The 15,973-nt window shown below is 44.9% G+C and overlaps 1 protein-coding gene across 1 annotated transcript in view; it reads right to left on the bottom strand.

The window, feature by feature from the left end:
* IL12RB2 (interleukin 12 receptor subunit beta 2) overlaps nt 1–15,973 on the bottom strand; it is a 112,519-nt gene that overhangs the window by 91,574 nt on the left and 4,972 nt on the right. Inside the window, exons 3-5 of the mRNA XM_030206182.1 lie at nt 11,979–12,103; nt 7,767–8,057; nt 2,508–2,622 (exon numbers count right to left, since the gene is read on the bottom strand). Of these exons, the coding sequence (XP_030062042.1) occupies nt 2,508–2,622; nt 7,767–8,057; nt 11,979–12,057 (485 nt within the window). The 5' untranslated portion in view covers nt 12,058–12,103. The remainder of the gene's footprint in view (nt 1–2,507; nt 2,623–7,766; nt 8,058–11,978; nt 12,104–15,973) is intronic.

Below are 15,973 nucleotides of genomic sequence, written 5' to 3'. Positions count from 1 at the left end.
TCCCTCCTCACACCCCCCCCCCAATGGTTCTCCAACCTTTTGATATATTACCAACAACGTCAGTGATTGAGGCACCCACTGCCTGCTGGCTCCCGAAGTCTTCTCTCTGCCGTGTTCCACCTCTTCTGATGCAACTTCCTGTTCCCGCACAGGCAGAACACAGCAGAGAGAAGACTTCAGGAGCTTGTAGGCAGTGTGTGCCTCAATCGCCGATACTGATAGTAACGTATCAGAAGGTTGGTGGGGGGTGGGACTAGAGAGAGATATTGGACCATGTGGGGGTGGGGAAGGGAAAGATGCTGCACCTGCAGGAGGAAGGAAGGAAACAAAGATTCCTGACTACAGGAGTGGTGAGGAGGAAGAGAGATTGATGGGAAGGTGGAGTGAACAGAGAGACCAGATGAGGGAGTGGGGAAGAGAGGAGGCAGATATACTAGTGTCACAGAGGGAAGGGGGGGAGAGATAGAGATGGATGCTGGGATGGGGGGGGGGTAAGCAGAGAGAAAAGATGGAGGCTGAATAGGAGAGGGGAAGAGTGGGAGAGACTCTGGACCTAAAGATGGAGAGAGGATCAAAGAGAGAGATGCTGGACTGCAGGGGCAGGGAAGAGAGGGAGAGATGCTGATCCTTGGATGGTGCAGGAGAAAGGGAAGAAAATGGGAGAAGCTGGATATGAGGAGGGACAGAGACGCAGGAATAATGGGAACAAATGGTGCAGATGGTGAACATGGGGGAGGGATAGGGACAGGGACACTGAATGATGGTTGACATGGGAGAAGAAATGTCAAATGGAGTGGAAACCCTAGAAAGAGCAGAAGATGGATGGGACTCAAAAGTGGGAGATAGAGGAACAGAGCAGAAGATGGATGGTACTCAGAGGTGGGTGGTGAGTTGTAGAGGAACAGAGCAGGAAATGTCTGGGATTTGGTGACTGAGTGGGAGAATATGTGGGGGGGGGGGGGGGGGGGGAGGCAGAGCAGGGAATTATGGATGGGAGAGATGAAGAGGGAATTTTGAAAGAATAGTGAGGACCCAGCAATTGGTAGGTATAAGTGGGGCAGGGGGTGTAGATGAGTGAGAGTGTGAAATGGGGAGTAAGAAAAATGGGACGAAGTGTGGAGAAAGATTGAAACATAATGTGAATGATCTGGAAGACTGGAGAGAGGATGAAAGTGATGGGATACAGAGGAGGTGTACAAGAGGAAGGGGATGGATAAAGGGGCTGAGTGAGGATAGAAATAGAAGAATGGCCTATAGGCAAGGGAAGGAAGGAGAGAAAGGAATGGAGCTGGAGTTGGTAAGGGGTTGAGAGGTGAGTACGGAAGATGGAAATTCTAGGGAGTGGGTTAAATTTGGGGAGGGGGACAGGAGACTGGGGAAGGAGATAGACAAAGGGGGCAAAGAGAATACTGGGGAGGAGATAAGAGGGAGATGGGAAAATCTGGTAGGTAGATAAGAGGTGAAAAGGAGAAGACTAAGAAGAGGGTGAGAGAAAGGGAGAATTAGGATAAAATCAAATGGGCAGAATAAGAACATAAGAATAGCTATACTGGGTCAGACCAATGGTCCATCTAGACTGTGGAGCCAGCATGGACAGGAGCAACTGGGGATCACTCCTGCCTCGACAAGGCCATTAGACCATCAGAGTTTGTAAGGGCAGCTTTTGTTCAAGGGGTGCGTGCCAGTACCATTTTTAGTTTCAGCTGAAGCTGAATGAAAAATTTCAGCCACAGAGTCGGTTTCAGCTGAAACCAAAAAAAGCAGTTTTGGTCGCCCTCTATTATTGAATTCTGTAAATCATGTGCGCTCTTGCCGCATTTAGGTCTATGGCTGGTGTAAGTGTGGCCACATAAATATAAGGCGTGCCGAACGCCCAGATGCCATTATAGAAACGACATTGGGGCATCTAAAAGCAGGTGCTCACTTATAGAACTGCCCCCTTGTGTCTACATCACACCTGGAATAGACTTCCTGAGTCGGTGCATTCAAATTCAGTCTAAAATCTTACTTTTAATTACTTCTCTATTATAAATTCTCGTAGATACTCTTGTTTATCATTTGGTCTTGTCTAGACAGTAAATTCTGTGGAGCAGGGACCATCTCTTAAGTGTATCTATCCAGGCTGCATGCGTCTAGTAGTGTTATAGAAATGATAAGTATCATTAGTATTTCTAGCCCCAGGAGCCCTACTGGTTCTTTGTTAATGTGGCACAAAAAACTGTTTTGCTTTGACTGCAACTGTTCTTTTCTGCTCCCTAGAAACTGCTACCCTAGGTGACCACCTAGACTACCTGATGCACTATTTTATAAAAAGCCTATTGAGTAGGATACTACTCTGCTGTAGGTTTCCTAAAGTGTTTCTTAAACAAACAATATTTTCCATATAATTTATTTATAGAGTAAAGAGCCTAATTCTAGCTTTTTCTAAAGTCCCTCCCCAGGCACATAAAATCCATGTATTCAGACTGCTCTGGAAAAGATCTGAATTCGGGCCATGCAGTACTTACTCCAACAAATATGTCGTATTTATGTAGGAATTTCTTCCTTTGTCCCAGGTGCACATAACATGTTCTAGCTCTCCATGCTGCACACAAATTAGATTTTTGGGCTGATCTGGAGAAGCTGTTAAGAAAAGTAGAGGGATTCTTCCTTGAGATGTTTGAGCCACCAAATGTTCACAACCAAAGCACCCAAAAGACATGTGTATGACCCTTTAGGCAAGCATTAGAATCCTTATTCAAATCTTCTGAATATGACAGATAGAGGTAGGGCCAGTCTATGCAGCTGGAAAGTGAAATCGAGCTCTTCCCACCCATCTCCATTGAGTTAGTCAAGAACATAAGACTAGCCATACTGGGTCAGACCAATGGTCCATCTAGCCCAGTCTCCTGTTTCCAACTCTGGTCAAGCCAGGTCACAATACCCGGCAAAAACCCAAACAATAGCAATATTCCATGCTACCAATCCCAGGGCAAGCAGTGGCCTCCCCATGTCTGTCTCAATAGGAACTTGCCCAAACTTTTTTAAAGCCAAATATGCGAATTGCTGTTACTACATCCTCCGGCACAGAATTCCTCCTATGTTTTAAAAACATTTTCATGTAACTTCCTTGAGAGTCCCCTAGTCTTTGTACTTGTTGAAAGAGTAAAAAATCGATTCACTCCTATTCATTCTTCACTACTCAGGATTTTGTAGACATCAATCATAGCCGCCTCTTTTCCATGATGAAGAGCCCTAACCTCTTTAGCCTTTCCTCATATGAGAGGACTTCCATTCCCTTTATCATTTTGGTCACTCTTCTTTGAACCTTTTCTAATTCCGCTATATCTTTTTTGAGATACAGCAAACAGAACTGAACGCAATACTCAAGGTGAGGTTGCATCACAGAGCAATACAGAGGCATTATAGTATTCTCAGTCTTATTCACCATCCCTTTCCTAATAATTCCTAGCATCCTGTTTGCTTTTTTGGCTGCCACTGAACACTGGACAGAAGATTTCAGTGTATTGTCTACAATGATACCTAAATCTTTTTCTTGGGTGCTGATCCCAAGGTGGACCCTAGCATCAGGTAATTATGATTCAGATTATTCATTTCAATGTGCATCACTTTGTATTTGCCCACATTAAATTTCATCTGCCATTTGGATGCCCACTCTTCCAGTTTCCTAAGGTCTTTCCTCAATTTTTCACAGTCTGCATGTGTCTAAACAACCTTGAATAGTCTTGTGTTATCTGCAAATTTAATCACCTCACTTGTTCCGATTTCCAGATCCATTATAAATATATTAAATAGCACTGGTCCCAGTACAGATCCCTGCGTGTTTGTGCAGTTTGACCAAGGGCATATCCGGGCTTTGATGTCAGTGACTGTCAATCCAGTCTTTGGGGCACACCCATCCATTTGAATATACATGCAGGGCCGGTCTTAGCCAGGAGCGACAGGAGCAGTCGCACAGGACCTCGCGCCTCCAGGGGCCCCACGGCGCTTCCTGTCGCTCCCTGCCATATTGTCACTCAGCTGCTTTCCTTCCAGCCGCCTTGCGTTTAAAAAGTTGCAGCGGCGGCAGCGAAAAAGCAGGCTCGCCTCTAGACTTTAAGCCTTCCCCTTCTCTCTCAGCATGCACTGATGCAATTTCCTGTTTCCAGTTTCCGCAAAGGTGGCACAGTGCACGCAGAGAAAAAAGGGAAGGCTTAAAGGCTAGAGGTGAGCCTGCTTTTTCACTGCTGCTGCCGCCGCTACGACTTTTTAAACGCAGGTGGCTGGAAGGAAAGCAGCTGAGGAAAACTGAGGGCACAGACGGAGCTGGGGCTGGGGTTGGCACCTCAGAAACTCGGGGGCTGAAAAGGGGGGTAAGTTAAGTTGGGAGCTGGGGCGGGCGAGTCACTGGATATGGAGGGGAGGGCAGAGGAGAATCACTGGACATGGATGGGATGGGAGGGGAGGGCAGGGGACAGAGGAGAATCACTGGATGTGGATGAGAGGATAGGACAAGGGGCAAAGGAGAATCTCTGGCCATGGATGGGTGGGGAGGGCAGGGGAGAGAGGAGAGTTGCTGGACATGGATGGATGGAGGGGAGGGCAGGAGAAATGCTGGACATGGATGGAGGTGAGGGAAGACAGGAAGGAGATGCATACTGACGGAGATGATGAAAAGGGAAAAGAGGAGAAAAACTGCACATGACTGGAGAAAATAGGCAAAAGCTGGATCCACTCTATACCTCCTCCAGTCAAATCCGCGGAGGACCCAGCTTTTACCTGTGGATGTAGGGCAAGAAATGAAGAAGAAAGGAGGAAAGTAAAGAAATAAATGGAAAGGAAGCTCTGGAAGTGGAGTTAAGGGAGCAGGTAGAGAGCAGCAGAATCAGAAACAGGGACCGATATGATCAAAAAAACAAAGTCACCAGACAACAAAGGTAGAAAAAATCATTTTATTTTCATTTTAGTGTTTGGAATATGTCCAATTTGAGAATTTACATCTGCTGTCTTATTTTGCAATGTATAGCAATGTTCTGTTTTTCTGGTATTGTGCTGCATGCAGAATCTGTATGCTAATTTGGTTTTTGTCATTTTGGGTATACTGGAGCTGTAACAGCTCACAGAAATTATTTATAATGAAAAAAAAAGTTATTTTTCTTCTCCTGTACTGGTGTAATATTTTCAATGATTACTGTTTATATGCGCCATGGCTGGTAAACGGGTGTGGCTAAATGTGCCAGCATTGTCCAGTTCAGCACACTATTAGCAGCCAAGTTCATAAAAAGTTAATTATGTTCAGTGGAAAATAAATCTGTTGGCTCAGGATGCTTGCTATCTGAATATTCAATCACTGTTTCATTATTGCTACCAAGTATTACATATTAAGGGGGTTCGTTTTAATTCATTTATCTAGTCCTCACGTGCACATGGTTTTGCTTTTTAAACCCAAAGGTTTCCTAGTATAGCATTTTTCATGTTTGAATTAGTTTTTGTATACAAGTTTTGCTTGATTCGGCTTTATTTGAAATAAAAGAAAATGTTTAAAACATATCTTATCAACAAGGGGCGGGGCTGGGTGGGGCTGGTGGGACTGGGGTGAGGGCCCCAGCGAACTGGTCTGCACAGGGCCCCGCAGTTGCTAAACCGGCCCTGTATACATGTGATAGACTTTCATCAAATGGAAGCAGTACATTTTCACCTCTGTCTCATGCACAGGGGCGTAGCCAGACACCCAACTTTGAGCAGGCCTGGACACAAGATGGGTGGGCAGAAGAACCCCTCCCTGTCCCACAGGTGATTTGGTCTCTCCTTGTCTCACCTGCATGCCATCTGCTATTTACAAGGTATGCAGGAGGGACAGTTGTTGGGAGTTTTCAGCTGGCGGGGCTTGGGAATCCCTGCCAGCCACACCATAGGTGTGCTGCTACTGGGTGGGCCTGAGCCCAAAGTGGGTGGGCTCATGCACAGTGGCGTACCAAGGGGGGGCGGTCCGCCCCGGGTGCATGCCGCTGGGGGGGTGCCGCGGCGCGCGCCTGCTCCGAGTTTGCTAAACTTCGTCACTCATTCGCTGCAGCTCCCTCTGCCCTGGAACAGCTTACTTCCTGTTCTGAGGCAGAGGGAGCTGCAGCGAAGCGAAGTTTAGTGAACTCGGAGCAGGTGCGCGCCACGGCACCCCCCCAGCGGCGTGCACCCAGGGGGGTGTCATTTCGCCGGAGGGGGGGCGAAGGTGTCATTTAGCGGGGGGGGGGGGGGGGGGGGGGGGCGCTGCACCCGGGGGGGGAGGCGCATCGGCGCTCCGCCCCGGGTGCCATCCAGGCCAGGAACGCCACTGCTCATGCATAATCATTGTGGTTATCCTGCAGACTCAACTGGCTGTATGTGCCCCAAGGACTGGGCGAAGAACTGCTGATGTAAGACCCACTCAAGAGAAAAACCAGCAAGCACTCAACACCCAGTCAGGATTCAGGAAATATTACATAAAATAATAAAGCCTTCTCACTACAGAACAGTCACAACGTTTGGTATACGTGGTGGGCCAAAATCAAAAGGGGTGCCCAAGATTTCCTGAGGACGTCCTCGCAGGAGGCCCCCGCGAAGGGGCGGGGAAACCCGTATTATTGAAACAAGATGGGCGCCCATCTTTCGTTTCGATAATACGGTCGGGGACGCCCACATTTCAACATTTAGGTCGTCCCTAGAGATGGTCGTCCTTAGACTTGGTCGTTTCTGATTTTTGGTGATAATGGAAACCGAGGACGCCCATCTTAGAAACGACCAAATCCAAGCCATTTGGTCATGGGAGGAGCCAGCATTTGTAGTGCACTGGTCCCCCTCACATGCCAGGACACCAACCAGGCACCCTAGGGGGCACTGCAGTAGACTTCACAAATTGCTCCCAGGTGCATAGCTCCCTTACCGTGTGTGCTGAGCCCCCCCAAAACCCACTCCCCACAACTGTACACCACTGCCATAGCCCTAAGGGGTGAAGGGGGCACCTACATGTGGGTACAGTGGGTTTCTGGTGGGTTTTGGAGGGCTCACATTTACCACCACAAGTGTAACAGGTAGGGGGGGATGGGCCTGGGTCCGCCTGCCTGAAGTGCACTGCACCTACTAAAACTGCTCCAGGGACCTGCATACTGCTGTGATGGAGCTGGGTATGACATTTGAGGTTGGCATAGAGGCTGGCAAAAAATATTTAAAACATTTTTTTAAGGTGAGAGGGGGTTGGTGACCACTGGGGGAGGTGATCCCCGATTCCCTCCAGTGGTCATCTGGTCAGTTCGGGCACCTTTTTGAGGCTTGGTCGTAAAAAAAAAAATCGACCAAGTAAAGTCGCCCAAGTGCTCATCAGGAACGCCCTTCTTTTTTCCATTATCGGTTGAGGATGCCCATGTGTTAGGCACGCCCCAGTCCCGCCTTTGCTATGCTTCCGACACGCCCCCGTGAACTTTGGTCATCCCCGCGAGGGAAAGCAGTTGAGGACGCCCAAAACCGGCTTTCGATTATGTCGATTTGGGCGACCCTGTGAGAAGGACGCCCATCTTGCGATTTATGTCGAAAGATGGGCGCCCTTCTCTTTCAAAAATAAGCCTGCTAATGTCCCTACTAGAAAATCAGTGATTTAAAAATAAGATTTGACCAAGTCACTAATTGTCTAAAAGTATCACCTAATTGGTTTTCTTTTAGATAATTTTAATTTGGGTTGGGTTGCTTTGGACACTTTAGTTGCTTGCTCAAATTCTGGGGAGCATTGTGATTATACAAAGAAAGAAGGAAGTACTTACTGCCAACTTCTGGATAGATCCCACAGATCAATTTTTTGTGTTCACTGTTGGAGATACAGTTTAAATAGCAGGTGAAGGTGGTTTTGCCCAATTCTTTAACCTGGATGCTTACTGAAGTGCTACTGTTCTTTTGCATTACGAGGAGTTTGTCGTTTCGTTGGTATATTTTGAGATGGTTGGGACCTTCTTTGCAGCCTTTTCCTGGTGTTAGGGAGCAGGAGATAGTAATGGTTGATCCAAGCGGTATCACAGAAGCATTGCTCACACTGACATTTCCACCCTCACATGCTTCTTCAAGAGAAAAAAAGAGAGACACAGTCAGTCTTCTGTGCATCCACGTCTGCTCTATAGAGAACCGAAAGGATCATCAGTAGCTAAACAGAGGGGCAAACAAGACTGAGCCATGGATGCTGAGACAAGCAATCAAAAATGCTAACGGCTGATGTGTAATTGCTCTTTTAAGTACATTTCATTTGGTTTCATTAAGAAACATGCAGAATATAGTAGAAAGCTAAGTCCTGGTTGGCCAATCAAGAGCCAGCTTGGCAAAATGGAGATGTTTGTCCTTGACCTGAGACTTGGGATGATGGTGAGAGGAAGACCATGCAACACTTTTTTGGTCAGCCCATTGAGGATGCTCCCTGCATGGAGCAGAATCTTACTGAGGCCAACTTATGAGGAGGGGATGTGCTCGTCAATGGACAGAGCTATGACGAGAGATGAAAAGAGTGCTTAACTGACTTCTTTTAGGAAGAACCAACCCGAGCCTTTCTAACACCATCATATACAGCAGCAAAGAATTCCAACTGATAAGCTCAGTGGCATGTTCCTCCATATACTATATCTTCCTGAAAAAAGGACAGCGCCTCTGTAGAATTAAATGAGTAATCTTTCCTTCTCCCCTACAATATGATGTCAGGGATTCAGAAACTAGAGAGATTATTTTATTTTATTTTTTGGATTTAGCTCACAGCTTTTCAGTGGTAGCTGAAGGTGAGTTACGTTCAGGCACAACAGGTATTTCACTATCCGCAGAGGGTTTACAACTGAAAAATACTATTATGTTATCCCAGGCTAACATACATTACTTATGGAAGTTTCTGTTTTATGCAGTGGACCTATTTACTAAAAAATGCGCATTAACAGTATTCATACATGTTAATGAGGTAGCCCACTTTATCAAGTGTAGCCATACGTTTTGGAACCTGAAGGGCTAGCCTGACCACCAGGTGAACTAGGTATCTGGCTAGAAAGGCAAAATTGGGGAGAGGGTGGCACAATCACAGCAATCAGTGTCTCTATGATCAGCACCTCCACATCCTCCTCCCAAGGTGTTCAGCAGCTTCATTTCCCTTTCCTTCCATGATAGCACCAGCTTGCCCACACAACACTGATCATACCTGGCACAGAGATTTGAGCATCTGTGCATGCTCAAGACCTGATTGGTCCTGCCCCCCCCCCCAAAAAAAACTTCCTGTTTCAGAAGGGGCCTTGGGCATGTGCAGAAGCTTAATGCCCTGTACCAGGCATGACAGGTGTTGTGTGGGGAAGACATATCAGTGCCACTGCGGAGGGGCTAAGGAAGGGACGGGAAGCTGCTGAACAGCCCAGGGGAGGAGGGAGATGGTAAGATGCTGGACACAACGGGGGGGGGGGGAGGGAAAGGGAAAGAGAGAGATACTGGACTCCACAGGGGGAGGGAGAGGGGAATAGGAATATATGAGCGTCTCTTGCATTTTGCGTGCACTTTTAGTGCGCACTAAAAATGCTAGTGCAACTTAGTAAACAGAGGCCTTAATCTTTCCTTTCTTGAAGACGTTCCTTTCCATTTTGTTATATTATATTTTAATTATTTTGATGTAAACTGCTTTATTCTGTGATTCAGAAATGGCAAGATCCAAAATAATCATAAACATAAATATAAAATACTGCAGCTTGTCTAGTTGGGGGACTGAAAATGACTGATCATAGTTCTCCCCTGCTAAAATGTCTTCACTGGCTGCCAGTAGAACAATGAGGAATTTTTAAAATTCTGATTACAGTGTTCCATGCATAGCAAGGCATTGGTCCTAGATATCTCTGTGAATGTTTGGTGCCATACCGTTCAGATGGTAGATTGCGGTCTTCCCAGAGATCTTTATATGCTATCTCCACAGTTAAGGAAACACAATTACAGACCACTAGAAATTGAGCACTTTCAGTCACGGCACCCTGATAATGGAATCAGTTGCTCAGCAACTTCAGGGAGAACCTGATTATTTATGTTTTTAAAGGGTGTGAAAGCCTGGTTATTGGTTAGGGCATATGGTTCTGATGGAAATCCTGTGATCATTTTATTATGATATTGTTTTATTGCTCTTATTTGACTTGTCTATAATCACTTCAAAAGTTTCCTAGAGGCAATCAATAAATTGCTATAAATAAATGGGATCCTTTTACTAAGCTACGGTAAGCACTAATGCATGCTTACCTCAGCTTAAAAGGGGTTACTGTGGAACACGCTCAGGCGTTTTGCAATAAGTTCCAAATTTGCATTGGCTACCCACGCATTAAAAAATATTTTTATTTTTTGGTTGAAGGGGCATGTCTGAGAGCAGAGAGTGAGCACATCTACATTACTGTGCACTAACTGGATTACCATGTGAGCCTTTACCACCTGTAAAGTGGGTGGCTGTAAGTGTTCATGCGGTAATTTTCTTTTACGATTTAACAGGTTTTTTAAAATTCAGGATCAAACAAATCCAACATCCAATAATAAACAACAAGCCTAGATATGAACATTAAGCAATGAAATGACTGTATACAAGCATATCAGAGTAATAAGCAAAAACAACTTTACAGCAAAACTGGGTAACAAATCAGTGGCGTACCAAGGGGGGGTGGTGGGGGTGGTCCGCCCCGGGTGCACGCCGCTGGGGGGGGGGGGTGCCGCGCGCCTCTCTGCTCCGCTCATTCCGTGCTCCCTCTGCCCCGGAACAGGTTACTTCCTGTTCTGGGGCAGAGGGAGCATGGAACGAGCGAAGCAGACAGGCGCGCGGCACCCCCCCCCCCCCAGCAGGTAAAAATGCACCCGGGGGGGTGTCCTTTCGCCGGATGGGGAGGTGGCCTTTCGCTGGGGTTGGAGGGGTCGCGCTGCAACTGGGGGGGGCGCATCGGCGATCCGCCCCGGGTGTTAGCCACCCTAGGAATGCCACTGTAACAAATGATCCCTTTTGTTTTTTAATGTATATGAAAATACCCACACCTTCCCTCCTCACTACCTCATTTCTTATCAATTTTAACTGTCGTATTCAAAATTACCCCCTTCCCTACTAACCCAGTTCTTAACCATACTTTGAGATGGCCTAGTGTCTGGATTCTTATGACCCCAGGCCATCGTGCTAATTTTCTTTTAATGGCCATGCGCTAATGGCAACATCGGCGCATTCCCATTAATATAAAAAATAGAAAATTGGCCACTTACTGCCGAGGTAAAAATGGCTTTAGCACACAGTAAAGACCCATGTAAAGGCGCTAAGGCCATTTTCTACCACAGCTCAGTAAAAGGACTAGAGTTACTATATTTGTGGAGACAAAAAAAAAGAGGACAAAAAAAAATAAAAATGGTTGCTACCTTTGCTAGAGAAATATTTAATCGTAGCCTTTAGTCAATGAACACACATCAAACAGTGACATACAGTTACAGTACAGCAGTAGACAATCTACTTTTCAAGAACTTCCGGATCTGAGTTTGACTGAGTCTGGGCCCAAGCGTACTTATCAAAAGAGCAGATATGCCTCAACAACTTTGGCTGGCTTCTGAGATACATGTGAAAGTCTTTGCATGACATATGCTTAAAGTTGTGTTGCACGAACAAAATTCCTTTGACAGATTCAACCAGCAGAGGAACAGAGAAGGAATCAGCAATGCCTTTCTCTCTCTCTAGCACCTCTATTGACTAATAGGCCAGAGAAGGTTTCTCTCATTATGTGGATAGGTGTGTTGGTCATAGGCATGTAAAAGAAAAAAAGAACATTTCCCTAAAAATTAAAAATCCTGGAGGACATATCTGAAGGACGTCCAAAAACAGAACATGTCCTCAACCCTAAAAAGGACCCCATAGGCACCCAAAGACAAACAACCACCCTGGTTTCACAAATGGCCAACATTTTTCTCACTTTTAAATTTCTCGTGTGTTTAATTTTGAAACTAAAACACTGGAGCTCTCATACCTGTATCTGCTTTTGCTGAAAACCAGATTGTTATCAGGTTAATGGTAATCCAGTGCAGTACTCTGACAGCATAATCCATTGAAGCAACATCTAATATTTTGTTGTGAATCCAAAATGCTCTCCCTCTGGAAAGACAAGATCAGAGTTTACTTTATTTATTTATTTATTGCATTTGTATCCCACATTTTCCCACCTCTTTGCAGGCTCAATGTGGCTTACAATACATCATGAATATTGGAAATATATAATAGAATATACATTTAGTTTTATGGAAGGATTTTGGGTAACATGATAGTTATAAAGCATCGTAAAAGGATGATACAAAGGATAGTAAAAGGGCATGATATAAAGTATTTGGGTTACATGATAATGAATAAGCATGATATAAAGGCAAATATTATAAGGCAATACCGGATGCATGTGGAGGAGTTCACATTTGTTGATCTTTGTTGTATACCTTATTAAAGAGATGGGTCTTCAGTAGTTTGCGGAAGTTGGTTAGTTCATAGATCGCTTTTAAGTTGCGCGGTAGCACGTTCCAGAATTGTGTACTCGAGTAGGAGAAGGTTGATGCGTGCTTTAGTTTGAATTTTAGACCTTTACAGTTAGGGAAGTGAAGGTTGATGAATGTGCAGGATGATCTTTTAGCGTTTCTGGGTGGTAGGTCTATTAGGTCTGACATGTAGGCAGGGGCATCTCCGTGAATGATTTTGTGGACTAGGGTACATATTTTGATGCGTTTTCTTAGTGGGAGCCAGTGTAACTTTTCCCGTAGAGGTTTAGCACTTTCATATTTTGTTTTACCAAATATGAGTCTAGCTGCAGTGTTCTGGGCTGTTTGAAGTTTCTTGATTATTTGTTCTTTGCAGTCAGCGTAAGAGCAGAAACTAACTCCAGCATGCTACAGGCAGGCTTAAGCAAGTCTGATCACAATTTGTAATTAAACTTTCCAATGGTAACAGGAAAAGTGGAGTTCAAAGTTGGTTGGCATTCAAGGCAGGATTAACTCTTTGGTGGGTTTAGGCAAACAAGTGAGCAGGACCTTCAACTTAATACGAATTTATTTTATTTGTTTCATTTGAATCTCACATTTTCCCACCTATTTGCGAATACATTTTAAAACTGTCACAAACAAGGCCCTATCCCACATTGCACTGATTGCAGAGGAAAACTGATAGAGGAGGAAGGAGCAGATAAGAAAGGCTGCTCGCTGACTCCTCCTGCTGACTGGAAGACCATGCACAGAGGTCTGGGAGAATAGACAGATCTCTATGGACAGCAGTGACACTGGTCCCTCCTCCCAACAATTCTTGCTGCCAGTAGCACCAGTGCAAGGGTGTGCCTTGAGAGCCATGGAATTAGCACATCTGAGAAGGCCCCTCCTAAAAACTAGGTATGTAGGCACATACCTAGTTTGACTATAACTTAATCTTGCTTTGCTGATGTTACATGATATAGGCAAGTCAGCAGCAGTACATTCTGGTATTACTCACTGGATCCATTATGTCTGTCCAAAAAACCTTTTTAAAAGTCTTTTGGGGAGTGGCCCCAGCTTTATCACATCAACGCCCTACGGGCGTTTACAGGGGAAGCTGGCCAATCGGTCTCACCAAGGATTGAAAGAGTGGGAAGTGACAGTCTTCTAAGATATTTCAGATAAGTTTGTGTCAGGGGCGTAGCCAGACAGTAGATTTTGGGTGGGCCTAGGCAAGAAGTGGGTGGGCACAAAATGTTCTCTCCCCCACCCCCACATCAAAAAAATATCTCAGCTGGTGGGAAAATGCTTCTCTCCAGTCTCCACCTTGGTAGTCTGCAGCAGGCATGCGCTGAAAACTGAGCATGTGAAGGTGCCAGTATTGTGGAGAGCAGTATTTTCATTACCATGTGCTACTGTTGGATGGGCCTGAGCCCTAAGTGGGTGGGCCCCGGCCCACCCAGGCCCACCTGTGGCTACGCCACTGGTTTGTGTTTTTATCATAGTCAATCGAGTAATAGCACTAAGCACCAAGCACATTGATTATAGCACACTGAAAAAATAGGAGAGTAGCCCGATGAAAGAGGTGCTGTGCCACGTGGCAATTAAACAGTATTGCCTAAAAAACAGTGGTTACTGCTGAGTGCACTCTCTAAAAAAACTTTAAAAAATTAACAAGTAAAAAAATATTGTGCTAATAGAGATACATTTTGAGATCATTGCTTGGGCCGATAGTACTAACTGATGCGTTTTATGAGCAGCATATTGTCTTGGTTCTATTTGTGATGTATCAGTACTAAAGACCATAGACTGTGGGGTTTATTTGCGAAATTGCAATAACCAACAATACAGAATACAATGAAGCTGCCTAGGGTGACTAGTTCTACATAAGTACATAAGTATTGCCACACTGGGACAGACCAAAGGTCCATCAAGCCCAGCATCCTGTTTCCAACAGTGGCCAATCCAGGTCACAAATACCTGGGAAGATCCCAAAAAGATTCAATACATTTTATGCTGCTTACCCTAGAAATAAGCAGTGGATTTTCCCCAAGTCAATTTAATAATGGTCTATGGACTTTTCCTCTAGGAAGCTGTCCAGATCTTTTTAAAATCCTGCTAAGCTAACCCGCCTTTACCACATCGTCTGGCAACTAATTCCAGAGTTTAATTACATGTTGAGTGAAGGAAAATGTCTCTGATTCGTTTTAAATTTACTACTTTGTAGCTTCATCGTATGCCCTCTAGTTCTAGTATTTTTGGAAAGAGTAAACAAATGATTCACATCTACCCGTTCCACTCCACTCATTATTTTATAGACCTCTATCATATCTCCCCTCAGCCGTCTTTTCTCCAAGTTGAAGAGCCCTACATGCTTCAGCCTTTCCTCATAGGGAAGTCTTCCCATCCTCTTTATTATTTTCATCACCCTTAGAAGTGGAGGAGTAGCCTAGTGGTTAGTGCAGTGGACTTTGATCCTGGGGAACTGGGTTCAATTCCTACTGCAGCTTTTTATGACTGTGGGCAAGTCACTTAACCCTCCATTGTCCCAGGTACAAAATAAGTACCTGTATATATGTAAACCACTTTGAATGTAGTTGCAAAATACCACAGAAAGACAGTATATCAAGTCCCATTTCCCTTTATCTGTACCTTTTCTAATTCCACTATATCTTTTTTTATTAGATGCGGCGACCAGAATTGAAAACAAAGAAAGCCCTGCTTGAACAATATAACCTCCCTATAAACATTACACTTTCCGCTGCCTGGGGGTTCTTCTATTGGGTGAGTTCTCCCATCCTACCATGTACTGTCTCAGAACCCAGTTTACAACCTTTACCTAGGGTAACGCAACAAGGGGAGAGACACCAAAGGGTGAAAATTCAGTTGACCCCATTTTACAGCATTCATTGTCAGAAAAGAAAATTCAGCGTTCAGTAATAATACTAAGGTAAAGAACTGGACAGCACCTGAAAAAGACCAATTGTATGGTTTCTGGCTCAAACATCTGACCAGTTTACAACCAAGAACAGCTGGACAGTTCAACAGCAGACTGCAAGGAGGGCAGAGTGGATACTGGTTGACAACTGGGAAGACCTACTTCTTACAAAATGACCCAACAAAAAAGGACAGTCCAAAGCAACTCCAGACCAATAACCTGAAACTGCTGACAGGAATAATAGCAGACACAGTTCAGGACCATTTGAAAAGAAACGATTTGTTTCCAGTGGAACAGAAAGGAAACTGTCAAAACACCAGACGCATGACAGATCATCTTCTGATTGATAAATGATCTTGAAAACTGTAAATGTCAAAAAAATGAACTTGAATGTAGCTTGAATTGATTAAGGCCTTCAACTCATTGCCAAATGAATTTTGAAATACCTGGGGGAAAAAAAACAGAATGAGTGAAAATATCAAAACCTTTATGCAGAAAGCAGTGACTCAGGTGAACATCATGAAAGGAATATTTCAGGGAGGCTCACTCTCACCTTTCTTTGTGATCACTATGATCCCACTG

Source organism: Microcaecilia unicolor, chromosome 6 (genome assembly GCF_901765095.1).
Source record: "Microcaecilia unicolor chromosome 6, aMicUni1.1, whole genome shotgun sequence".
NCBI classification, from domain to species: Eukaryota; Metazoa; Chordata; class Amphibia; order Gymnophiona; family Siphonopidae; genus Microcaecilia; species Microcaecilia unicolor.
The sequence above is the reverse complement of the archived record's forward strand: the minus strand, read 5'-3'. Positions and strand labels throughout refer to the sequence as shown.